The 25,849-nt window shown below is 37.4% G+C and overlaps 2 protein-coding genes and 1 long non-coding RNA gene across 3 annotated transcripts; 1 reads left to right on the forward strand and 2 right to left on the reverse strand.

The window, feature by feature from the left end:
* Window positions 1-4,857: 4,857 nt before the first annotated feature.
* Window positions 4,858-6,820, forward strand: LOC148870531 (uncharacterized). Its single transcript, XR_016107689.1, has 2 exons — window positions 4,858-5,886; window positions 6,372-6,820. It is a non-coding gene; the product is annotated as an uncharacterized LOC148870531 (long non-coding RNA).
* Window positions 6,821-14,146: 7,326 nt separating this feature from the next.
* LOC148870532 (uncharacterized) lies at window positions 14,147-15,328 on the reverse strand. The gene has a single exon (XM_088968523.1). It carries the CDS (start codon window positions 15,064-15,066, stop codon window positions 14,383-14,385), a length of 684 nt encoding a protein of 227 aa, XP_088824649.1. The 5' UTR covers window positions 15,067-15,328; the 3' UTR covers window positions 14,147-14,382.
* A 6,188-nt stretch (window positions 15,329-21,516) lies between these two features.
* Window positions 21,517-24,623, reverse strand: LOC148870533 (glucan endo-1,3-beta-glucosidase-like). Its single transcript, XM_088968172.1, has 3 exons — window positions 23,056-24,623; window positions 21,889-22,165; window positions 21,517-21,803 (listed from the first exon to the last, which is right to left on the reverse strand). Exons 1-3 carry the CDS (start codon window positions 24,112-24,114, stop codon window positions 21,775-21,777), a joined length of 1,365 nt encoding a protein of 454 aa, XP_088824298.1. The 5' UTR covers window positions 24,115-24,623; the 3' UTR covers window positions 21,517-21,774.
* Window positions 24,624-25,849: the final 1,226 nt, after the last annotated feature.

Raw genomic sequence — 25,849 nt, forward strand, 5'->3', positions numbered from 1 at the left:
TCAAAATTCAATTGGAAAAATTCCGATTAGAACCATGTAATTTGGGTCTAATACCACTCTGGTCCCCAAATTTTAAAATGCGATAATTCAGTATTCAATTTTTTAATATGACAATTCAGTATTTGTCATTAATTAGCTATTAACAAGTCATTAAGTGTCATTTGAAAAAGACACAAATGTCTTTTAAGTGTTATTTAATTTTCTTTATCAATCATCTAAATGTTGACAAAAAATTAACAATCACAAATCTTTGTCTTTTCCATCCAAAAAAATTGGCATCACGTTTGAGTGGACATTTTGGTGACCCCAACTTTCTTGAATAGAAGAGGCAAGGATTTGAGACTGTTAATTTTTTGTCAATGTTTGGATGGTTGATAAAGAAAATTAGATGACACTCAAAGGGTATTTGTGTTTTCTTCAAATGTTACTTAACAGTTGGTTAACAACGAATTAACAACAGGTACTAGATTGTCATGTTTTGAAAGTTTGGGTATTGAATTATCGCATTTTAAAGTTTGGGGACCAAATTGGCACTGTGCCCAAAGTATAGGATACTAATAAGAATTTTTCCAATTCAAACTCACGGGGTTAGTGTAGAGGTGTATGGGCCATCCTACGTTGTGCTACCCTCCCTAGGGATAATTTGAGGGGTTGGCCCAGCACGGTCCACGACCCAATCCTATGCGAGACCGTGTTGTGCCGTACGGCTAGGTCGGGTGGGCCTGGGCCATGCTAGGCTAGGTCACAAGTCGAGCCTTGGGCGTGAGACAAATCGAGCTAAACTGGTTTTTTTGTTTTTTTATATTTTTATTTTTTTATTTATTTACTAAATAAAACTAAAATATTTAACTTTTGGGAACTATTTTGAAAAAATAAGAAATCTAACAAAGAAATGAAAAAAAAAACACTTAACTAAATAAGAAGTCAAAGAGACAAAGACTCAAAGTGAATAACAAATTGGAAGAAAAATAGGAATTTTATTTCATTTAAATTTGAAGGATACAAAGCATATAATGGTTGGATGAATGAAATATGAAAATTGGAAAATGGAATAAATTAATAAAATATTAAAAAAATACAATATTGTTACAAATTGAAAATAAAAAATTACATTATTAAAAATATCAACTAAATTAAATAAAATAAAAACAAAATGTACAGTAATTTGAAAAAAAAATGCAATACAACTATTGAATATACAAAAGATATTGACTTCATCATCTTTTCCTATTGTTCTTGACTTTGATCATATGCTTCAGTGAAACATCAAGTGTATTGCATGCCCGCATTTGTCTTGTAATCTATATTTAGTATTCAATCAATTTTTAACAAGGTTCTAGATACCATTATGCTCGGTAAGTTGATAGGGGTGTATTGAGCAGTATCGATAGAACCAATCAGAACCCCGACACACCCTCTGTAGGGGCATATTGGGGTGCTCCCGGTATGATACGTATCGGCCGATATAGGTCGATATGTGTTGATACTTTGAGCAATAATCTTTAAAATAAATGCACATCTTTAGACTTTTATCATTCATACAGCTTCTCTTGTCGTCCAACACCCTAGTACTTGCACTAAAATAAGACTAATGGAACTGTAGACACCGAAGGGGTTAGTAGATCACGTGCCATGGTGGCAAGAATTGGATAATTTTTTGCATGTTCAATCCACCAAGCTAAAATATCAAAATTATTTGTTCCCTCTGAGGTGAAGGAAGAATTACCTAAAATAAAAAATTTTGCTTGTAAAAAAAATTAAGTTCAATAAATGAACTTGTTGCCAAGGTAGTGGATTTCTACGTTTTACTTATTAAATAAAAAAAAAGTTTATTATATCTTCCACTACTGGACTCAATTTCAGAAGTGGAAGATGAAGCTATATAAGTTATAGAATTTTTATTATTCTCAATTAATTTAAATTCATATAAACCGTTAATTTTTTCCTTTTTATTTCCAATTTCAATATTCATATTTTTTACAATATGTTTCAAGTAAAATATCTAAACCATCTTTCCTAATCCTAGGATCTATATTGTATCTAAGCAATAAAGAGAAGAAATATTCTCCCAATATTTTTTATATTTATTTTCTATTATTTCAATAATACTTTTAAATTGTGGATTCTTTTTATATTTTGCAAAACAATCACTAATCATCATTAATTGATAAGTTAAATTACAACTAGTTGGATAATAAATACTCGATAATTAATTAGTTACATTATAAAAATGTTTAAAAAATTCCCTTATACAAATTGCCATTTCCAATCTTTCTCAAATATAATATAAATAGGCATTTTTGCATTATAAAAATCACTAATAATTTGTTTGTGAGAAATTCAACTTTCTAACATAGCATAAGTAGAATTCCATATATGTTTAACATCTAGTATAAAATGTTTATATTTTAAACCATAATTTTGACATAAATATATAAATTAATGTTTTCTTGCTCTAGAACTTTTAATATATATAATACAATTTTTAATTTTAGAAATATGAGTAGAAACAATATTTAAAACATCCTGATTCATAAATTTAAGATGTAACGTGCACATCTGATATGAAATAATTTACCATTTAAACATGGTTTTAATTTAGATTTTAAAATTTTTATTGTTGAATCATTATTACTAGAATCATCAAAGCTAATAGAAAATAATTTATTGTCAATTCCATAAACATGTAAAGTATTTTAAATACTTGTGGACATAATTGGGCCATTATGTGGCCATTCAATCCTAGTAAAACTTAAAATTCTTCTATTTAAAAACCAATTTTCATCAATAAAATGATCGGTAACACAAATGTAATTTATGTTAAATTTAGAAGTCCAAATATCAAAAGTAATTGCAACTTTAGAATTAATATTTGATAACATATAAATTAAATTTTGTTTACATGAATATAAAACTTTTAAAGCATCTGATCTAATAGTATTCCTATAAACTTTTTTAAATTGTGGATTTATAGAATTACGCAACCATTTTTCAAGTTTAGTATCTTCAGCTAACAAAAATGGTTGTTTAGCATGTACAATGTATTTTGCTAATTCTTGCCTCATTTTTTCTTGAGAATATTTAAAAGTACCAAACCCCCCCCCCCCTAATTTGTTTTGTGTTTGGGTGAGCAAATGTCTGCCCAAATGGCCAGTACCACCCTTGCTACAATAGTTAAAGTCTTTCATACATTTTTGGCAAACAACTATTTTTCCCTTCCCTTGAACCTCCTCTACTTTAAATATTTTCCAAATGGCCAGATCCTTTTCTTTCCCCTACTATCAATACTAGGGATGGAAGTTCCATCAATATCAATAGCATCCATATTGGTTCTAACACTACCATGTTGCGATTAAATATTGTCGACATTAAACATGTTGGGGAATTGATTTCGTGAGGAGAAAAATAAAAATTAATTTAATTGCACTTACTCAGATTGTCGGTTCAGAATCCCAACTTGATTTTAATTTTCAATGGTTGAAGCCTTTTAACTCCAAGAGTCCAAGCCTCCCAAATTACTTGAGATACTTGAGCTGTTAAGCAAGCCTTCTTGTTAAAAGTTCAATAAAGTTAAGAATTGGAGAATAAGAGAATGTATGAGAGATTGAGACTTGAGAGAGTATAAGAATTAGAGAAGAGATTAAGAGATTTGTTAAATTAGTGTGATGATAATGGTGGAGGATAGGGCTATTTATAGGAATTGAAAATAATTCAATTGCCCAAAATACCCTAAAGACTAGATGTTTCTTAGTTGTTGGGAAGGGTATTTTGGTCATTGTAGATTTATTTATCACTTCACCCAAAATCCCCCCCAAACTAGCTGTTATATAGCTATTGGGGGCATTTGTATCATTATTTCTCTCCTCCAAAACAAAAGTACATAAATACCCCTCCTATATAGTTATTGGGGGTATTTCTATAAAAAAAACCCAAAAAACTAAAACTAGCCATTGGGGACCCCCCAAACGACTAGTTCATCAACTAGGCCAAGCATGGCCCACTATGGGCCTGGGGCCTTGTTGGGTCATGATGGGCCATGCCGAAGGCTGGGCCATGTTGGCCCGTGGACCTGGAACCCTAAGCCCAACACAGCCCGGACCATCATGTCAGGCTTGGCATAGCCCGCATGCTATGCTGTAACAAGCTATGGGCGGCACAACCTGATTTACACTTCTAGGTTAGTGAAAGGAATTGGGATTTGCTCCTCACTTAGCGCACCTCACACTGACTTCACAACGACATCCCACCTTATATTGGGAACATCTCCCCATCTCCCATGAATAATAAATACAAGTACATAAGATGTTCCTAATGTGTGGCCAAAACATGATGTGAGATAGGTGTGAGGTGTGGTTAATAAGGAGCATATATCGACTTTTTTTTTTTTTGGTATTCAGTGCTATGCATCATTAATAACTTCCCTCTATCCTTGTGCATATCCGAACTCGGAGTTAGTGGAAGTTGTTTGAATTAATGTGTGGCAACAACTTGTAACCTGTTGTGAGGTGGGTCTGAGGAGTATATGCGGATTCGGATGTTACCTTAATTTGTCTTTCCTTTATATTACTGTCCGGATCTGCTGGCCACAAATGCCAGTAATATCTAGAACATTTCTCATCTAGTATATTAATAGAATTGGTTGATTCGTGGTACTCTCTCGTTTGAGAAACTGGTATCCGCACGTATGATGAGTGATCATACGTGCAACGGTATCCCATTGTCTGTTTATTGTAGATTGTTAATAACAACATGTAAAAGCTAAAATAACATCTTTTTAAATGCATAATTTACACGTGTCTATACTTCTCTGTTCCCTCCTCTCGAGCTATTTCTCCTCTCTTAGACTCTTTCCGCTCTTTGATTGTTAAACGACAGCACGTAAAGGCAATTCCAGTGAGAAATGAAAATTTTTTAATTGCATAATTTACACATGTTCATACTTCTTTGTTCCCTCTTCTCGAGCTACTTCTCTCTTTCCTCTCTCTATTTTCTCTGGCTGTCTTTCCAGCTCGCTGCCTCCCTCCTTTTCTCTCCCTCTTCCCTCTCTCGATTAGGTGTGGCTAGGGTTTCAATTGGGTTTTGGTAGAATTTTAGTTGGGCCTTGTCTCGGTTCAATTGCTTAAGGTTTTTGGTTGGGCTTGGTGGTGTTAACATTTCGATTGGGCGGTTGGTTTGGGTTTTATGTGGTAGCGCTAGGGTTTTGGTAAGGGGATTGATTGGGGTTTTCTTCTCAGTTTTGTTTGTTATTCTCTATTCTAAATTCTATTTTTTTGGTGGTTTCCCTTTCTTTGGAATGCATACTCTCATTCTTCTCTTTGCTCTTCTCAGATTTGTTAGTTCTTTTCTGTTATGGGTTCTGTTTTTTTTTTTGTTGTTTTCTTGTCTTTTTGTTGCTTGGTAGGTGTTGTTTGCGTTTCTTTTCCGATGGTAGTTTCCTGTGTTCATGGTAGTTGTAGTGGTTTCGTTATTCGGCGGAGATGGCTTTGTGTTTAGTGCATGGTTAGGGTTTTCAGTTCGTCTGTTAGTTGTTCTGTTATTGGCAATATGGTTATTGTGGTTCATGATGTTGATGGTGACATGTAGAGAGAGAGAGAGAGAGGGAAAACCAAGGTCATGAAAGCATGGAATCTCATGAGCATGGGAACATCACTGGGTAAAGTTTCTTCTCCTCTTAGTTCTTCTCTGAATTGGCAAGGTAGCACCAACGAGAGATTCAAGGCTATGAAGTAGGATTATCTCCAACTTCCAGTTCAGGGATATGCAGTAAGGTTTTTGAAATATAATAACTCCCTCAACCATTCGTTCCAAGCTGAAGCACCAGTGACTTCTGATAGGATATCTGATTTGGATATTCAGGAAATGTCATGGGAAGACAAGTTTTCAAAAGTATGGGACAAGGTTTTTTAACAATTTTTTTTATTATTATTATATATTGAAGCCTATAGTGGTTGTTATTGGATTCTCTCTATTTATGTGTATTCCACATTTTCTTCCTTTTTGCCTGTCTGCTATTATATGGTGGCTGCATGCGGACCATTATAAATTGAGCTTTTCTCTTTGTAGGAAAACGTTTTCCATACAGTTCCTCCTAGTGCAGTGGAGAACTGCAGAAAATTTGTTGAATCTTACTATGAGATATGCTTGCTAATATGTTCTCTACATATATTTTCCATTTACTGGAAAAGTAACTTTTTTCTACATGTTATTTTTTCACAAAAATATATTGGCTATAAAAGCTGAAAAGAAAGAGAATAAAATTCACACACATACACGAAGCATTCATTCAACTATAGGAATATTGAAATGGAAGTTAATCTCAGAATGATAGTAGATTGGTTTCAAATTGATAGCTAAAGCACATGTCATTACAGATTCATAATAAGGGAGGTGAAGCATTTGGCTACGCAAGTAAGAATGGATTTTGTCTGAGTGCAGATATCAACAAGTAGCTTTGCTGATGCATTGAGTTGACAGAGTGCAGAGAAAGCAATTTCTTTTTGGTAATTTCTCTTTCTATGATTGTTTCTAAATATGTAAATGAAGAAACATATAATGAGCTAGGTAGTGGGGCTGGTCCAAATGTTCTTTTTAGGGGTTCTAGAAACACATTTGACAAGTGTTCCCTTGAGGATAGTTTCAATTGTTGAAGACATTGTTCCACAAACAATTGGTTGGTTCACAAGATGATTAGCATGTGTTTTGGGGAATTATATGCTTAATGACTTTGTAAGATGGGTCTGTTTTTATACATTTAAAATTTGTATTTCTTTTATTTATTTGTAATATATATTTCATATATTAGTTGGTTCATTCCGGCAAAGACCAGGATTTGAATCCCACTGTCACAACTTTTATTATTCTTCCTTATAGTTAACTGTCCCGTTTACTCGGTATTACTCGCCCGTGCTGAGCATGGACGCCCCTCGCTAGTTATCTAGTAATCGGATCGGCTACTACCAAAATACCAGTGATCGGGTTGGCTGCTCACTTGGCGCACTCCACAGCCCATCCCCTCCGTGCACGGAGAACATCTTCCGTGCTTATCATGGGAAGATACTCCCAATGCACGGATGAGATGGGCTTTAGAGCGCCTGTTGAGCGTGCTCAGTGGACAGCTGATCCCATGATGTTCCACGGAATGGCAATACCCGGCCTCTTGACCTCATTGCGCCTTATACACACATCCACTGTGCATTGGGACATCTCCCGTGAATAATTACTTGCACGGGAGATGTTCCTAATACATATTAGGATGTGCGTGTGAGATCAGTGTGAGGCGCCATATGGGAGGAGCAGATCCAGTCTCATTGCGTTGGAGAAGAGGAATTGAGGATAGGGATTATTAATAGGGATCTTCAATTGGGGACGGGGATGTGGAGTTAAGTTCTTATCCCGCTTCAATCCTGGTTATATAATATTATTTATATATTTTTTTATTTTAAGTAAATTTATTTTTTGAAAATATTAATTAAAAAACTTTGGAGATTTGAGTCCCTGGTGAGGAATGAGATCGGCTTCTATTAGTACAATGCCTGTTCGAACAGCCTTTACAGCTTTGCATTAGGATTATCTCATACTTATGTGCTTTATTTGATGGGGAGATATTCCCAATGCAAGGCTGCAAGAGGCTCTATGAACAGTGTAAGTTCACGCTTGAGGTAGCCATGCGTCGAGCTTTTATATATAATATTTTTATTTTTTATGTATAATGGTAAATAATTTTTATAATTTTTATTCTTTTTATATAAAATAAAGACATTATTTATTTGTATGTAAAATAAAAAATATTTTTATATGTATACTTTTATTATTTAGAAAAAAAAATTAGCTTGTAGTTGAGCTCAAAACGAGCCGAACTCAAACTTGCGAAGTTTGAACCAAGCCGAGCTTGAGCTCAAATCTCTAGCTCGAGCCAAGCTCAAATAGCCAAGTATTCAGCTCGGCTCGGCTCGAATCCACTCCTATGCTTGACTAAAGCCGAACTCAAGAGGAATTTGTTTTCATTAGAGATTAAGGATGGAGGGTAACTTCTATATATCATTGACTAGTATTGGGGTCAAGGACAAGTGACTTATTTTAAAGTTAAGGCTAGGAATGGGGAATATGGTCCCCACCCCAATGCCATTCCTATGCTCCAGGTAGTCTCTTGTGACCAAGACGTAGTCAGCAGATCCCAATTCGATTAAAAGTGAGTGATAAAAAACAATGTTTTCGAACCTCTATTGACTTGGACAGTTATACCGTCCGGTAAAGGAACTATCCAGGCAACCATTTCCATTTTACTTTAAATCCGGTTTTTGGCCAAAAACTGTTGAATTGATCAACAATCTATTGATTCGAACAATCGAATCGTTGATCCGTTCGATAGTTTTTGATTGTTTTCTATTTTAATTTAACTTTATTTTTTTGTCAGAATGGGCAATCCATTCAAACCAGATGGTCAAACTGTTGACCCAAAAACCGGTGACTGGAACGGTCCTAGTTCTGGCTCGGTTTTTAAAAAATTGATAAAAAAAAGCATGATCTATCGAGGGCATCAATCGCTAAAGTTTAATTTAAGGATGGTTTGGATATGGATATTACTGATCACAAAAGGGTTGGAGCAAATGTAGAAAAGAGTTGACCTCACCTATGAACCTGACCCAACCCAACCCAAAAAAAGCAGGTTAGGGTCCTCCTATCTAGTGACCAAAAGTAGAAGCGGCCGAATCCAACCCAAAGAGATTTTAGGTTGTCATTTTCAAATCGATGTTAGTTTCGAACAATTAAACTATTTAAATCATTCGAGTAAGATGGTTAAATTAATCCATGTTTTTGGTAATTGATTTGGACAAAGACTAGTTGCCCCGAGCCATTGAACCATTGACTCATTTTACCCATGAATCAACCCTAACATGAATGTTTAGGGTTGGAGTTTAGCCTTTGCTAACCTAACTTAAAAGTTTACCTAATTTTGAATGGCCCGAAAATGCCTTAGCCTAACCCAACCTCGACCAAACCGAACCTGATTGCCAAATCTAGGCTGGACCCATCAGGCTTTAAGCCTAATGAAGACCCAATTAGTTCTCTTTAATGCAGCCAAATTAAGTCCTTACTTTTAAGGTGACAAGATCACCTACAAGCAAAAACTCTATTAACATTGTGAAACTAGAGGCATCCAATCATACATTGGAAGCATCTCCCTATCAATTTAACATACATGTATGTAGGGATGTCAATGGATCAGTTTTGGATTGAACACTATACAAATCAAACTCAATTTGGATGGATTAGACAGACCACTAAGACATATTGAATTGAACCCGCCCGGACTTAATGGTCCAAAAAGCATTTATTGGATTGGATTGGACATGGTTCGTCCCTAATGGATTATTTATATTAGATTGGGTCAGATTAAATGAATACCCAGCCTATAGAAGATAAGAATACATGTGTCAATGGACTAGACATGGGTCCAAAATAGTCCAGAGTATTCACCAGATTGGATTGGACCTATCCATCTATAATGGATTCATTTGGACCGGATTGGATTGGACCAAATCCGGTCCAATTGACCCTCTATTGTTTACATGCACGGAAGATATTCCCAAAGTGTGGTTGGACGCAATGTGTTTAAAGTTTTTGCTTACAAGGGATCCATGCTTGCTTCCAAGTGTCTTTTAACTAATGACCCCAAATTAAGTATGGGGCTATATTAAAAATGGATCCCACATCATTTATTATTTCATTTGGGATTCAATAATTTATGTTTTTTTTTTTAGGTTTTTTACTTAATTTTAAAAATTAGATCAAGTTTTACTCGTAATTTACATGTTATTTCATCCAAAAATACCTCTTTTATTTAAATTAGAAAATTAAGGTTGTGTTTGGTTTGAAAGAAAGGAAGGGAAAATTTGAAATACTTCAAAATATTCCAAATCTTCCCTTGTTTGGTTTGATAATAAATGAGGAAAGGTAAAGAAAATGAGGGGATTTAAAATCATGAAAATGAGGAAAAGGGATCCTTCCATTTCGGTCGGAAACCGCTTCCCTCGAAAATTAAAGTAAAAAAGAGGGAAAAAAATTGAGAGCCTCTCCTTCGACTGAGAGTTTCCTGCTCTAAAGAAATAACGGTGAATCCTGTATATAGTCGATTTGTTTCATTTGATCCAGTGAAAGCTTATACCAGAAGTGAAAAGTAGAGGTAAATTGCAGTCAATCTCTTCTTCTTCTTCCGTATGGTTCGAATCTGAATCTCTCTTATTCTTTATCTGATTTTTTTTTTTTGAAAATGGATAAATGTGATTTCGGCTAGCTTGAGTAGCTCCCATGTTAATTGTTTGCTTTTAAATAGCCTTTTTACTTCATGCCATTCAACAGTTTTCGTTGTTGCCTCACGTAGAGGGTTCTTGGTACTTATTTTTTCCTAGTGATTGCATTCATTTTAAACATTGTCATGTAGATTCCACCTATTGAAATGGGAGAGGAGTGTCTAATTCCTTCCCTCTTCTATCTAGGTCTTATCGGAATCGGTCAGACTATTACCTAAATTTGGAGTCACTACTTGGACCAAAATGGTATTACATATAAATAACCCGGGAGGCCCATCACTCCCAGTTCTGTCTCAATGATGGATGGCAACTCTAAAACAGCCCAAATGAGCCATTTTCCGATATTTACAATAAGCATTAAAAAATGGTAATTTAAGTATTTAGAAAACCTTAAACATTCAAATAAGAATCTTTTTCGAAGTCAATTGACAGAATCCTAACGGAAGTCTTTATCTAACAGCCGAAGCATAGGGGGTCTTTGTAAAAAAAAGTGCATGGGGCCTTTGTCACAGACCCCATAATACAGGGTGTCCGTGTAATTTACCCTTAAAAAATGAACTGAACAATTTTTAACAAAATCTCTCTCTTTATACATATATTGAACCCCATAATACAGGGAGTTCTCAGTGGATAAGAGTTGGTCCCTTTATTTCCCTCAGAATCAACCCAGACCCCACGTCCCCACCGGTCCACTCTCTCATTGGCAGTTCTAACTTCTACCACTATCCACAACGCTGCTCATATCCATATGGATATGGTATGGAATCCTCTGGAATTCCACACGGAAACCGAACTCAAAATAAAAATAAATAAAGCAATTACGTTTCGTCCACTGGCCCAAAAATCCATATGAAGATAGACTTTGTAGCTCACATTAATATCGAAATAGTGAAGAATTTTGAATTCTTTAGCTGTGTAATGGGCTGTGGAATCAATAATAAGATCCCACACATCAGTAATAAAATACATAGGGCACATAATAAGGGGTCGAATAGTTGTAGGTCCCATATATTTTATGACTTATAATTGGTATAGCCTGTTGAACAGTTAGCAATTGTATTCAGTTAATCACATTTCAGTATTGAAGGCCTTGCATGGTCATTGGACAAATTAAACCATAAGGCTGTGTTTGGTTTGAAAGAAAAAGTAGGAAAAGGAAGAAAAATATAGGAAAACCTATGTAATATTTGTAAGGTTCCCTTTGGTTTGTGGGATGGGGATGAAAAAAATAGAATATTTCAAAAATATTCATTTTGAGGGAAATGGGAGGAATGGGATGAAAAAAACATGGAAAGTGGGATCCAAAATCATGTAATCGGGATCGCACCAAAACAGTGCGACCCCAGTGTACGAAAATATTTTGGGCCTTTTCAAACAGAGAGGCTCAAGAGACTCTTCTTCAACCTCTACCTATCCCAACAGTCGGATCTCTGACAATTTTTTTGGCCATTTCATTCAAAGTTAAGACCAGATCCATTGTTCAAGAGAGTTCCCAAATAACTAGAGCTGTGAAATGGTTCAGTAGGATAAGGGCTTTGGAGCTTTGCTGAGGGAGAAAAGGTTGAATCAATGATACCGCCGAAGATGGAGGTATTTCAAGGATCTTATTTCTGGCAACCAGCCCCAATGAATCCGTGATTACCCCAGATGATGGTGACCAGCCTCGACGGGTCTTATTTCAGGGAAGCGCAGGAGGGATAGTTACGGTGGTGGCAAAGGTGGATGCATTGGTGGATATGACTTTGGAAGTGGTTATGGTGGTGCAAGCAGTGGTGGGTATGGTGGCAAGAGTATGGTTTTAACGGGGTGGTAGTAGAAGCTAAAATGGTGGAGGCAGCAATGGTGGAAGAAGGTATGGTGAAGGCAGAGAAATGATGGCGATGACCATGATGAGGTCCAGTCTTCATGCAGCATTTCGCAGCAATGGACGCAACAAGTGGAGCTTCGCTTCCTCTGTTCATCACGGTGACGCCTATGAGACGGAAAAAATGGGAACGCAGGGGTGGACTCTATTTTGTATTGGATACTATTTTTCCATGTAAAACCAAACAATAAAAAGCTATATTTTTACATCTTCCCATCCCATCTTATCCCATCTCATCCCATCCCAGTTTTTCCCTACTTTTTCCTTTAAATCAAAGATAGCCTAAATGTAAAATAATAATCACAACTAAAGCATAAAAGTAATTGGTACATACAGAACCATAACCTTCCAAATGAAGGGGAAACCTACTGTATATGATATTTAGAATCATTCATCACGTACTTGTTTATATATATATGGCATCCATGTACTTAAACAAGAGGAGGAAGAAGAAGACGAAGACATTCTTGATACTTTACTCTTCTCCAATGCAATATAAAAAGCATTATCTTCCTCTTAATCCAAAGTTCCTCCTTGGTGAATGAGTCCACTGCCTATTCATCCATTATCAGTTGGTGAGCTATAAGCCCTAGATTCCCTCTTCTAGATTTTGCCCTACTTATGTAATGCAACTTGTTTAACCTGTGGGTGGGACTAATTTGGACTGAAGTGGTGGTGGCGGTGGTCCTTATTAACCTAACATGCTAACATTGGCAGTGGCCTCTCATGTATGCATGCGATGCATGTATTTTGCTAGAAAACTGAAAGAATGGAAACAATGGCAAACAAAGCAAGGCTAGCTGTTAGCTGTACCAATTCACTGGTGTTGGTGATGATGCATTATGCATACACACCCCCATACGTACATATTCATGCATGAAGACTTGAATGCAAATTAGAGGAAGGGGAGATGGCCATGATTCAAAGCAAGCATGAGACTGAGGCCCCCACTTAAATTGAATGATTAAAGCGGGGGAAATAGGAGAAAGCTCTTCCCTCTCTTTTCATTTTGTAGACCATATAAAGTCCTTAAAGCTTTCAAGCCAGATGGGGGAAGGGTTGGCCCCCTTCTCCTTTATCTTTGCATAATGCGAGACAGCTTTCTCACCATGTCATCATATCATATACCCCCATGAGAGTAGTCCTATCTCCCCCATCCATCACCATCGTCTCTACACCTTTCTTCTTCTGTGTCAAGAGATAGAGAGTTCATCATCAGGAGACTATGGACCGCCCAGTAGATGCATAGCAACAGGATCAACTGAAAACGGCTCCTGGAGTTCATCAGACGACATTATCTGACGACATTGATCGAGCTTCTGACATATAACATATGCGAAACTTATATACAATACACAAATAAATTAATAGAAGGAAAGGCGATCGATAGTCTTGACATATCTTGATTTCAGAGTGAGATCCCACCCTGGTCCCTCAAGTATAATCAATACATTTAATTAATAAAAGAAAGATGTGTAAAATGCACAACAAGTCATTAGTTGGTGAAGAATACGGCTACAAATTCCGAAGAACTTCAAAGTTTTGTGCAAGCTCGCTCGCTGCTCGAGGTTGGGTGGTCTGTACTCTTGATATGTGGCCACGTGTACTGAATGGTATAAAATCTTTGATTATCCAGACAATAAAAGAAAAGCATATTGAATCAGAGGGGCTGGATCATTTTGGAGATACCCAGAAGGCCCCCATTTCCATTTGATGGATGAAGTGATAACATGTATAAAATTTGAAACTCATCGTGACACTCTTGTCGATCAAATTAAAAATCAGAAAACAGAGAGAAGGTTTCAGTAATGCACTGAATCCAGCCATACCCTTCACGAAGAGCAAAACCACATTACTACCGTTGCTTTTAAACATTAAAGATGGAGGTCCCTGGCCTGGCTTGTCAGGCGCATAGATGCTGCAAATGAGCTGTTAGACACACTCAAACGTGGAAAGGGAAAAGAAAAGCAAAGACCAAAAGAAAAAAAAAATCTGATATAATTAATTGTTCATCAACATGAAGTACTCTCTCTCTCTCTATCCACCATACAGACTCCAATTAATACCAAGAAGAAAAATTAATTAAAGAACACAAAAAATAAACCAATTCCCCACCGCTCCATGAAAGAAAGAAAATGGGATGAAATTTCTTGAAGGAAAAAGTGAAGAAATAAGAAGAAGAAAAGATATACAGGGAAAGAAGAATGCTTAGTGAGCCATGGAAACCTGAGGCGGGTAATTGATGCTCCTCTGCTTCGGTAATGCAAGCATAGCAGTGTGATCCAAGAAATCTTGAAGTGCAACTACCGCCTCTATAATTGTTCTGAGATCATCTGCACATGAGAACCCTGTGCTACCCACTTGTCGCACTGCGTATACATAGAAGGTAATGCATCCTTTTCTAAACTTGAACCGAGCCATCTCACACCCAGTAAGGCCTCTTATCAGCTTCCGGTTCACTTCTCCGAGGGGAATCTCAGGCGGCCAAATACGGTCAATCCCGGATTTCAGGCTCACGGATTCAAAAACAAAGACTATTACTTTAGACTTCTTTGTACCGAGGCCAAGCGTGAGGGTGTGCCACGCATGGTGTGCTAAGATGGTGAAGTTGGTAGGCAAAAAGGCTGTGGTTGACGGAAAGGAGTGGCTGGTGCTGATGGGCTTGCTGTGATTGTGGCTGCGCTGGTGGTTCTGGTGGTACTGGTTGGGCGGTGGGAGAGCAAGGAGGCGCAGGAGCTCAAGAGGTGAGGCCCGTCGGACAGTGAAGGATTTGACGATGAATTGACCACCAAAACGGAGTCCTTTGACGTCGGAGCTCGGCTTGAAAGCAGGCTCCGACGAGGATTTGTTTGAGTGTTTCTGTTTCTGTTTCTTTTTCTCTTTCTCTTCCATGCTGGGTAGTTGACGTTTCTACTTTCTAATTTCTATGAAATAGCATGTCGGGTAGCCATGGATGTCTTTGTTTTGTTTGATGACACACCAACTAAGGCTTTTGGTGATATATTATTTGGTGGGTGCATACTGTTTCTCTCCTTTGTAATGAGAAGTTATGGTCAAAGGTAAGGCTAATCTACTTTATGTGGATTTGTTTTCTACTTTTCTTTATTCATTTTCTTTGGCATTGGAGATGGATAGTCTGGTATGGGTGCTGCTGTTTTGTTGATCAAAGATCTGGGTTTTTGTGTTCTACTTATTTGTTTGTTCTGTGTGTTCTTTCTGTTATTAAAACTAAGATTTGAAAAGTTGAAATAACTTAATTTAGTCAGCTGGCATTCTTTTACCAAAAAAAAAGTGTAGTCTGGCATTCTTGAGTACTAGTGTATTTTAATAAAATACCTGTACCTTATATACTTTAAAAAACATATGTATTAAACCCTAGGTGCTAATTGGAATTTGGAAGTCCACATAATACTTTGTTTTTTCGTTTTTAATTTAAGCACTAAATCATAGTGATCAGTATAGCAGAAGGGGGGAGGGTTTCAGAATTTTAAGGACAAGCGATGAAAAATGCTACATACAACCATATTAAATACAAAATTTACTTTGCAAAATTGTAACATAAACATGCAAAACGAAATATTAATTATTATATTATTAATAAATTAGGTAATGTTATTTGATGCACTATTTTCTTAAGGCTCCATTTGTTTGAATTGATTTAATTTGCATTAAATACAAATGTATAGCAGAGTACTGTACATTCTAGTTACTTTTGCTTGGGGCTTTACTTTTACTTTGCTTCAAGTTACATTTTACTTCATTTACAATGCAAACAAACAGCACAAAACTTAAAATAACAATAAGTCAAAATTTGCATTCCCATATATACTTTAATTTTGCACCAATGCAAATGAAATTGCATTGAAAACAATGTAGGCCTGAACAAAAATATTCAGAGTCAATAATTAATTGTACTGCTAAGTTGGACGAGCAAATTTATCCATAAAAGGCTGTGTTTGGTTGCAATGCAATTTTATTTGCACTAGTACAAATGCATAGAACTGCAAATAAAAAAAATACAAATTCTCGTTTAATTTTGCTTTTGGGGTTTTACTTTATTCTGCTTTATGTCTTAATTTACTTGATTTATACTGAAATCAAACAAAAATAAGCTAAAATTTAAAACAAAAATAAATCAAAATTTATACTCAAATCATTTGCACTGCCATAGTTTTGCATCAGCACAAATTAATTTATTTGCATTGCAACGACAGTCTAAGCAACTAATTGCCAATTGCTGCTTTTTGTGTAAGGTAATTAATTAGAAAAGCCTAATGATGATGATGCTACCAATTCATATTTATTTTTAACTTATGTCCATGTGCATCCAAGTATCCAACTATAAGCTATGTCCGTCATGCATTTGGTTATTCATATCATCATGTGCATATGCACATACCCATTTAACAGATGATGACCATGATTCTTGGGGTGACCCCAAAAGTGTTACATTAATTGTCAATGCAAGTCCTTCTCTTTTGAAAGGATGGTGCAATCTTATTCAGCCCAGGTGGGGGCCTAGGCACTTTCAGATTGTGATCAAATACCAACTCCATAGGACTGCTTTTGCTGCTGCTGCTGCTAAACAACGGGTTTAATTTATACAACTCTTGATTTTCTTCGCGATAGAGAAAAGGGGAAATCACATGAAAAGACATGCCCACCACCTTTGTCTTGGTTATAGAGCATATAATTTGGGATATTATTATTGGTTAAACAACTCTTAACACAGACATCAAGTGCAGCTAATCTTAATGTGCCTTTTTTTGTCTTGGTTATGGGGCACCGTTGCAGCAGATGCGAGTTATATATATATATATATAGAGAGAGAGAGAGAGAGAGAAAGGGGTAGTGTAAAGAAGACAGGAGTTGCATAAGCTCCTTGATTCTTGGTTTTCCTCCAGACTCAGTACTGTTGAAAAATTGCAATGCATACTGGATAAATCAAAGAACATAGGAATAGCGTGATGCTATTGTAATTTGGAAGATGAGTTCATTAGTTTAATTCCATACAGATGTAAATGATACAGAGGATTAACTTGATTCGGATTGGGACCGACCACTTTAGCCCTTCTACAAAACTACCCAGGTCAAGATTCAATCAAATTTCTCCTGAGTATATATATATATTAGATGTTTGTAGACAACACAATTACAATCCATCTAATTAATTAATTGGTTTGATCTGCGCAAATTAATTATGGTCTATAAAACTCCAGTTATAATGTGAATGAGCAGGACAACTCGGGCTGCAGATGGGTGACCCACCTGCCGTGGCCAATTGGCCATCTAAGTGGAAGTTTGTCAAAGAAACAAACAAGTGGTCTTCTCTAGTTGGGATAGATGAGGTTGTCTTACCTCATATGACAACCCATTAGTCTTCCGTCCGGTTAAAGTTATTTCCTTTAAAAGGCACAGTAGCCCTAATTCATCAGTGTTTGTAAAGAACTCCAAAGCTATTAGGGTACTTTTTTTTCCCAAGTTGAGTGACACTTGGGGTGTCATTAAGCCATTTTAATTATGAAATCTGGAGCCCACGCTTAATTCCAGAGTTTGGTTATTCATTAAACTTAATTAAATAGAATTTATTCTTCTTTTTCTCAAACAGGTCCACAAATTACATCAGCAGAGACATAGTAAGACCCACCAACATGGAAATTCGTTTCCAAATTTAGGGAGCTTCAATTTTCAATTTTGAAAAGCCTCAGGTTCCATAACAATTTCTGGAACCCATGGTTCAAGTTTTGGAGATTATAGTTGATTTTGGTTTCTGAAATGACCGAAACTAAAATCAACCATGTTGGTAAAGACATTCTTAAGAAAACCAACCAAACGCATTTAGATGTATAATGTCCTTCAGATGGTCTGCTTCTTTTCTTGTTCTTTTGTTTTTCTGAATATAAAAGTGGAGGCACTAAGCAAGATCAAGGAGGGTAATGTGACCTCATAACCCTCTGCACATTCAATTATATGATCACAATTATCTTGCATCTGGTTTTCTTGTCCATCTTTTATTAGGTATAAGTATAACATTATAACATGCACTAAGCAAGACTATACTCTGCTTTTCTTTTTCCATCTTTGTTAGGTATAACATCAAGTTTCATTAATGACCTCATAACAATGGTGACTTGGGAGTTCGGAATATGGGCATATCTTCTCTCTAAGTAGAGGATAATTTTCTATATCCACACCCATTTGATATCAAGCATGCACCAGAAACTTTACATAAAAAGGAGGACTCAGACAGAGCCAGCTAACATGAACCACCTTATGATCAGACAAAAACCATACCTTTTCCAAATTTGTGAATTGCCATGTGATGGTACCACCACTCAGTGGACTCCCACCACTAGCTACATTCAAAGATCTCATCAATTGGGAAGATTTTAGATTTCACATTATGTGGTAGTTCAAATAATGTGATGATTTTTACTCTGGTGTTAGACATAGATATGATCTCACAAATTGCAACGATAAAATACCCTTACATTCTGATGACATCTTTTATATCCATTTATAAACTAGACTAGAGAAATACATGAAGAATTGTGCCTGCGTGAGAACCATTAGTATGGAAGAAAAGATATAAGGGCAGTAAGAAACTGTAGTTTGGACCTACATGATCTCTTAGAATGCTTTATAGATCAACAACTAGTTCAATGATGATATCTTTACTATCTGATCTTATGCAAGAATAGCCACCATGCACATCTAAGCAATGTGGATTGCAGTTTGTACATGTTTCTTTGAAAAAAATTATGTGCAAGAGAGATTCATTGTATCAATGGTTAAAAATACAGAAAAGAATAGCAAACATAATAATAACAAATTTTGAGAAATACCATAACTAAGTGGTTTTCTGATATTCTCTTGGCAGGTTAGGTTTTCATATATATATATATATATATATATATATATATTCTATTTTAATAGCTTTTTTTTTTTTATTTTGTGTTTGTTTAGTTGCCTTTTTTGCCTTTGTTGATTAACTTCTTATTTATTACTTTAAATAGAACTTGTATCATTATTAAATTTTCTTTGTTCTCTTCAAATTGTTATTATGTTCAAGTTATAACTAGGGGTGTCCACGAGCTACTCGAGCTCAGCTCGGCTTAATTTCAACCAAACTTTAAGCCGAACTCAAACTCAATTTACAGGCTCGATTAATAAATGAGCCAAGCTCAAGCGTAATAGAGCTCGGCTCGTGAGCACGAGCTGAGCTCAAATATATATATATATTATAATTCAAATTTTTTTAAATATCAAATAAAATTATTTTTTATATATAATTTTTTATTTTTATAAAACCTTGTTTTCTCAAATCAAACTCGAGATCAAGCCTTGTACAACCTTGATGAGCCAAGCTCGAGCCTTATACTATTCTGCTCGGTTCGAATCCACCCCTAGTTATAACCATTATGAGATAGATCACTCCAGCAATCATTTTAACTGAATTAGGCAAAAATCATTCTGATTATTAGTAAAACACCATTAAATGCAAAACATAAATCACAAGCTGTAGGGCCATTACCCAATATTTGTCCCAACAATCTCAAGGAGGGGGTGGGTTGGATATTGCCCTAACCTTTGGCACTTTTTTTTTTTTTTTTGCCTCACGCTTTGACAGCCTGAGATTTTTACAATTACACTAAGTAATGCCCCTGTTAGAAGATCAAAATGACCTGCAGAATCAATATGCAAAACAGGCAAAGCATAATGCCAATGCCTAACTAGAAAATCCAATTCCAGGTTAAAATTGCAGCTAGTGATTTATGTCCATTAATAAGCATAGTAATGGAACCAATGCAATTGTTATGTATTTGGGTACTGTATATATAATGTATCTTGTTCCTGAAGGTTGACAACAAGGAAAAGACAGATCAAGAAAGAGGGTTTTGGCTGTAAAAGACACTAGGGTTTGAGCAAGGTTGTTCATTCTTGTACTTTGTCTGTTAGATTGGATTTGATCTCCTTCTCCCTTAAACAGCAATAAGGTCAAACCACATAAATCTCTATGCGTTCTTTGGATTTCTCTCTCTTTTTTTTTTATTTCTTTCGATTTTTCTATTTGCCAATCGGTTTCAGATATTAGCTGTGTCGTTGCACAACAACAATGAAATCCACACACGACCTGCTAATGCATGTTTGTATAATGACAGAACTCACCCAAATTCTTTACCGGAGAAAATGAATCACCATTACAATCATGGAGATCATAGTATATAGCTGCCATTACACCATGGGGGTTTCCCCTATAGTTGTGTCCCATTGCCTACAAGTCACATTAGATAAAGTTGCATGTGGAAATACACCTTCATGCTTAGGCAAAGTGTTTTTACACCTCTAACCTCCAGCAAACTTACATATTCTGATTTATACAAGGCTCAGTTTGTTGCAGTGTGGTTTTATCTTTTCTTTTTTTGTGTGAAAAACAAATGGGAAATAAATTGAAGTGGTTCCCATTTTATACGAAAGATAATGGAGATGGGAAGTCAGTGCAAGCCCCATTCGAAACGGACTTGCACCGACTGAAGCCGCGATCTGTTGTTGTTGGAGCAGAATAATAGTTTCTAAGAAATAATTTCAACAGATCCTGGTAGAACAATATGGATATGCTCCCATCCTGGTCGAACCAGAATGCTCCACATTCTATTTGTAATATCAATATCTATAAATCATGATTTGCCCAATATCCTCTAGTTTTCCGCTGAGAATCAACAACCCATAGACGGACGGATTGCGCAAAGCTAGAGCATGTCTGCTGCAACTGTAGTGGCAACCGGTCAGCCGGCTGGGTTGAAGACTAACACCTGACCGCTGGGTGTAAGCAAAAACTAATCTAGCAGCCGGCTCATCGAATCAGAATCCTCCACATTCTAACACCTCGTTCCCTCTACCCAATATCCTCCAGTTCCCACAGACGATCAACCCATTGAGGGAACCTATGGAGCGACGATGGTCGCAGCACGCCCTTGACACGGGTCAAACAATAAGAAAAAAAATTCTTTCTTTACATCACCTAAACTATGCGTCTGTGTGTGTGTGTGTGTGTGTGTGTGTGAGAGAGAGAGAGAGAGAGAGAGAGAGAGAGAGAGAGAGATTAAACTCTGCATCAGCATAGTCTTGTAGTCTAGTTAAAATCAAGATGACGAAGGTAAGAAACAAAAGCACACTCACTATAAGAGATTAGAACTTCAAGTTTTACTCTCCGCAAATCAATTTTAATTGACGACAGGCCAAAGAAGCAAGTTAACTCTTTTTTAATGAATTAAAAAAAGCAAGCCAAACTTCTAAGTTCTAGCTAGTAATAAAACTCAAAGGCAGCGCACTACCATCAACTTATAAAACTAGCAGTGATACTGATAGGTCACTTTCCCTTCAATTTTTTCATATTAAATAACATATGGTGGCCTTGCCGTTGCTAAATGCTGCGTTGTTTATCCACACTTCCCCCCTAAAACAGGGGAAGTCAAGTCATGTATGTATAACAACACAAATGACAAAAACAAAGCATCTAACTTAAATTAATACTTTAGCTATCAAAATTCAAAACCTTTTTCCCGACAATAGTCAATAGGATCCATCTCCCTTCCTACCTCAAGACATATATCGACAAGTATCGTGACCTGCAACCACAGATTACCATATAAGGAGGAGAAAAATAGAGAGAACGAACACTTATGCAACGAAAAAATAAATAATAAAACGTACTGGGATCCAAGGAGGTGATAACACCGGTGTGGGCAAAATCGCAGTTGAAATCGTGACGACCGGAGGTCTGGTAGTAAGCATTCATGGCGTAGGATGCATGAGACATGATGGTGTTGGGGTTGAAGCAATCACCACCAGCCTGGATAGGCCTGCAATCCACTCCCAAGCTGCAGACGTAATCGATGTTCGCCTGCAGCGCTGCATCGCTCGCGTCCGCTTTCGGCACACACCACTTCTTTCTCGAACCCGACGGTGTTGTTGGCGTCGGACCTCCTGACTGCACCAATTAAACCACACTTGGTCAATGGTTTGCCTAAATAGAACGCCAAGTGGCAACATTTTTTAAAAACGTGTACATAAAAACATAAACCGCTCTCCCATTCAATGAAACGTGTACGATATAGATTGTTTTGAACTTTTGAACACCTGAAGACATTGGTCGTCGGGCTCACATGCACGATGAATCACGTGATACCAGCTCAACTCAGCAGGTACTGATTTATTATTGGGGTTTTTTATTAGGTATTAGCTCTTATTAATAGTCAGCTTCAAAACGACAAAACGAAGAGGAAATACTATTGCAGATATTCGGCGACAAACTCGCCACGTTTAAAGTTAACGGAGGATTATTGATGATATCACATTTGGTGGTAATCGTGAAAGGTGAGCAACCGTTGTATAGGGAAAATTCTCAATTAGTACGTATATATCGCCCTTGTCATTTTGGTATTCGAACTTTAAAAATGCGAAAATTCAACATCCAACGTGTAACTAGGTAGTTAAGAGTTCAAATCAGTCCCCACAGCCGTGTATTGAGAACACCTCTGATGATATCATCAGAAAATCGGGAGATGTTCCCAGTACACGGCGGATGTGCTGTGGGACTTTGGGGGAAATCTTGTGGGGCTGATTTAGCTTAAGTGTCATTTTGACGTTTAGATGGTTTATAAAGAAATAAATCACTTACTGTCTTTTTCAAATGCTATTTATACTGATTGTCGGATATTAAAGTTCGACAACCAAAGCAGAATGACACTAGGCACAAAGTACAGCTATACAGGATTCTAATTGGAAATTTTCCCTATGTATCCCAATCTAACGGCTAAAAAGAAAAAGAAACGGCTGAAGCAAAAATCTGAAGTAAAAGGATAGTAGTCACCGACTAACCTGTCCACGCATGATCCCGACGTTGTAAACCGGTGTCAAATCAGGTCGGAACAGCCCAAAGTTTCTCTCGGCGGTCGAACCTGGTTTAAGATTCTCGTTGAACAACGAGAAAATGTATGTCTCGAAATTCCGGTTAGGCATCAACGGCGTCCCTTTGCCGGAGTTCACGTGCTTGATGAGGTTCCCATTATACGAGATGGCGTTCCCGAGGTTGACGTCCGGCTGGTTCGCGTCCCCAAGGGATGGCCATCCTGTCTCCGCCACCACGATATCGACGTCGCCGTAACCCAATCTCTTCATCGCCGAATAAACGGCATCCATCTGGGCGTCGAACATGTTAGTGTACGTTATCCCCGTAAAGTTGTCGTGAATGCCGGGGTTGGGTTTGAAGAGTGCGTAGTTTAACGTCTTCTGGGAGAAGCCGAAGTATGGATATGGGTTTATCATGAACGGCGTTTTTGTTTCCCTGTGGAACTGGAGCATTGGAGCGAAGATAACTCGATCGTAGCCACGTCGAAATCGGCCCGTACTCGGTGGCTCGGATGTTGAAAGAATGCCGAGAGAGTGAGGTGTGGACACCTGAATGTCTTTGATTCCAGCTTTTACGAGAGCGGCGTGGAGGGATCTCATAGCTGTGAGTAGATGGGCTATGAGGTTTTTGTCAGAGGTGGCCACGATTTCGTTCCCAACGGCGATCCGGTTGATTTTGGTTTGTGGGTGGAACGGGGAAATGTGAGTGGCGACCCAGTCTTGAGCAGCAGGAAGTTTCGACAGTGCAGGGATGTCGCCGTTACCAACGGAAACAGTGATGGCAATTCCGGTGTTAGCGAAAGCCTGGAGAACATCTGGGTTGGTGTCGAAGATCTTGACTTTGTCGATGGTGGTGCTCTGTTTGAGAAAGGCCGCGACTTGTGAGGGAGGTGGAAGATCGTTAGCAAGGGTTCCATAGTTTACACCGATGGAGTAATCAGCGGTAGCGTCTCCTATGAGAAAGCCAGAGACAACAAGAATTAGAAGGAACAGCCATAGCTTAGATGGATTTTTAGCAAGGTTCGTCATGTTCGAAGTTCGGAGGGAAAAATCACAACAAAGGGAACCAGAATTTGGTGTATTTAAGGGCGAGCAGATTGGGTTTGGTTGCAGGTTGTCTGGGGAAGTGGGGAGTAAGGGAGGAGCTAGCGAAAAGATTGCAGTGATGGAGACTGGGGAGTAATGGGGTAAAGGGGATCAGGGCCCTCAGGGGTGGGTTTTGTTTGTTAAATGAGAGATGAGAAATGACGGTAATGTCGTCCGTTCGATTTGATTACTCAAGGAAAGTAGAAAAGGAGAGGAATTGCCATTTCGTGGACTACGTTGACCATAGCATACGTGGGTTGGAACTCGGGACTTGGATCCTTCCACTTTGAATGTTGGTGGAGGGAAATTCTTACACGTGACGCATCTGCTACCAACCGTGTTGGAGATGTGTGGCTATAGATCATGTCAAAGCCGTGTCGTTGTGTCTTGTTGGATTCGGTCTTGGGAACGTGTAAGATGTTAAAGGGCAAAAGCCAAAAGGTGCGTATTACAGTAAGCTACGCCTACGCGGTTCTTTTTTTTTTTTTTTTTTTTTTTGTGCAATGCAACGGAGGCCAGTGGATGACAATCTGCGCGTGTTCAAATGACTAAAATATCCAATTTTTTCTGGGAAGTACGTGATGCAGAAAGCAGTGGGCCCTGCTCATGTAAAGGGGTGTTTTAGTAAGATTATATTATTAATATTATTTTACCAAAAGGAAAGGCGTGAATTTACAGCACAGCACAGCTACGCGTTACAGACCACCGAGCAAAGCAATCCAGAAAAGTGAAGAGATGCGACGCTCGCAGCCAACTGTCATGGCGTCAGCATTCGGCAAGATGAGTTTTTCACTTTTTCTGGTAAAGTAAAAAACTTGATCCTATGGAATTCAAGTCAAAGTGGGAACTGGGAGGAAGTCAAATCATTCATACCCGTATTGAAATGATGATATCTATCCAGGTAGGCCGTAGTATCTTGGTTATATCGTCTGCTGCATTACAACTGGTTGCATCGTGTACAGGACCCATTGGTTTATGTTAGTCCGGACTGCTGCACTTGTTTGCGCGGCCGGGCCAATTCGGGAGGGCAGTGACAAAAATGTCCACAAATCTATCGAGGTTCTGAGTATGGATTATGGAAAACGCATGGATAGTTGGATACATATCGGGATAAAATTAGCATACGCATGGACGTGTTTAGAGATGTAGTTAAGAATTTTGAGTTGAAGCTTCGAATCATATTCAAAGATATTGTCTTCTTTTTTTGGATTCAATTAAATGATAAAATAATAAATTTTTAGAATATAATTTCCTTTGATCATTCCAGGTAGATTGACAAATTTAACAAACCAAATTGATACATACCTATAGCCATTCCCTTTCAAATCGATTAACCTCATCAACGAATGTAATCTCCACCCCATTTTTTATGTCAAATTTGGGGGAAATTGCTATGGTCATTATAGGGGCCTTATACACGGATCCTCTCTGGAAGTGCTTACTCAACTTTTAGCAGCAGAATGATGGATTTCATAGAGGGTGCTATAATCTATAGAAATGGCATGAGCATCACGCACGCATTTACTATTTGCGGACAAATGTAATACAAGTCAAAGCATTAAGCCGCATTCTCACTCTTTTTGAGCAATTATCAGGTCAATAAATCAATTATAAGAAATCGTCCTTTTAAGCTCCGTTCTTTTTTTTTTGGTAAATTATATATTCAAGTAAATATAAT

This window comes from Nelumbo lutea, chromosome 2 (assembly GCF_056320005.1).
Source record: "Nelumbo lutea isolate HS-2025 chromosome 2, American lotus-T2T, whole genome shotgun sequence".
In the NCBI taxonomy this organism is placed as follows: domain Eukaryota; kingdom Viridiplantae; phylum Streptophyta; class Magnoliopsida; order Proteales; family Nelumbonaceae; genus Nelumbo; species Nelumbo lutea.

Bases quoted from the DNA above. Each gene is read 5' to 3' on its own strand.
- LOC148870533 (XM_088968172.1), bottom strand. From the start codon at position 24,114: ATGACGAACCTTGCTAAAAATCCATCTAAGCTATGGCTGTTCCTTCTA. The intron at 22,166-23,055 runs GTTAGTCGGTGA...TAATTGGTGCAG, and splicing joins TCGGGATCATGCGTGGACAG to TCAGGAGGTCCGACGCCAAC. The intron at 21,804-21,888 runs GTACGTTTTATT...CTGTGGTTGCAG, and splicing joins TATCACCTCCTTGGATCCCA to GTCACGATACTTGTCGATAT.
- LOC148870532 (XM_088968523.1), bottom strand. From the start codon at position 15,066: ATGGAAGAGAAAGAGAAAAAGAAACAGAAACAGAAACACTCAAACAAA.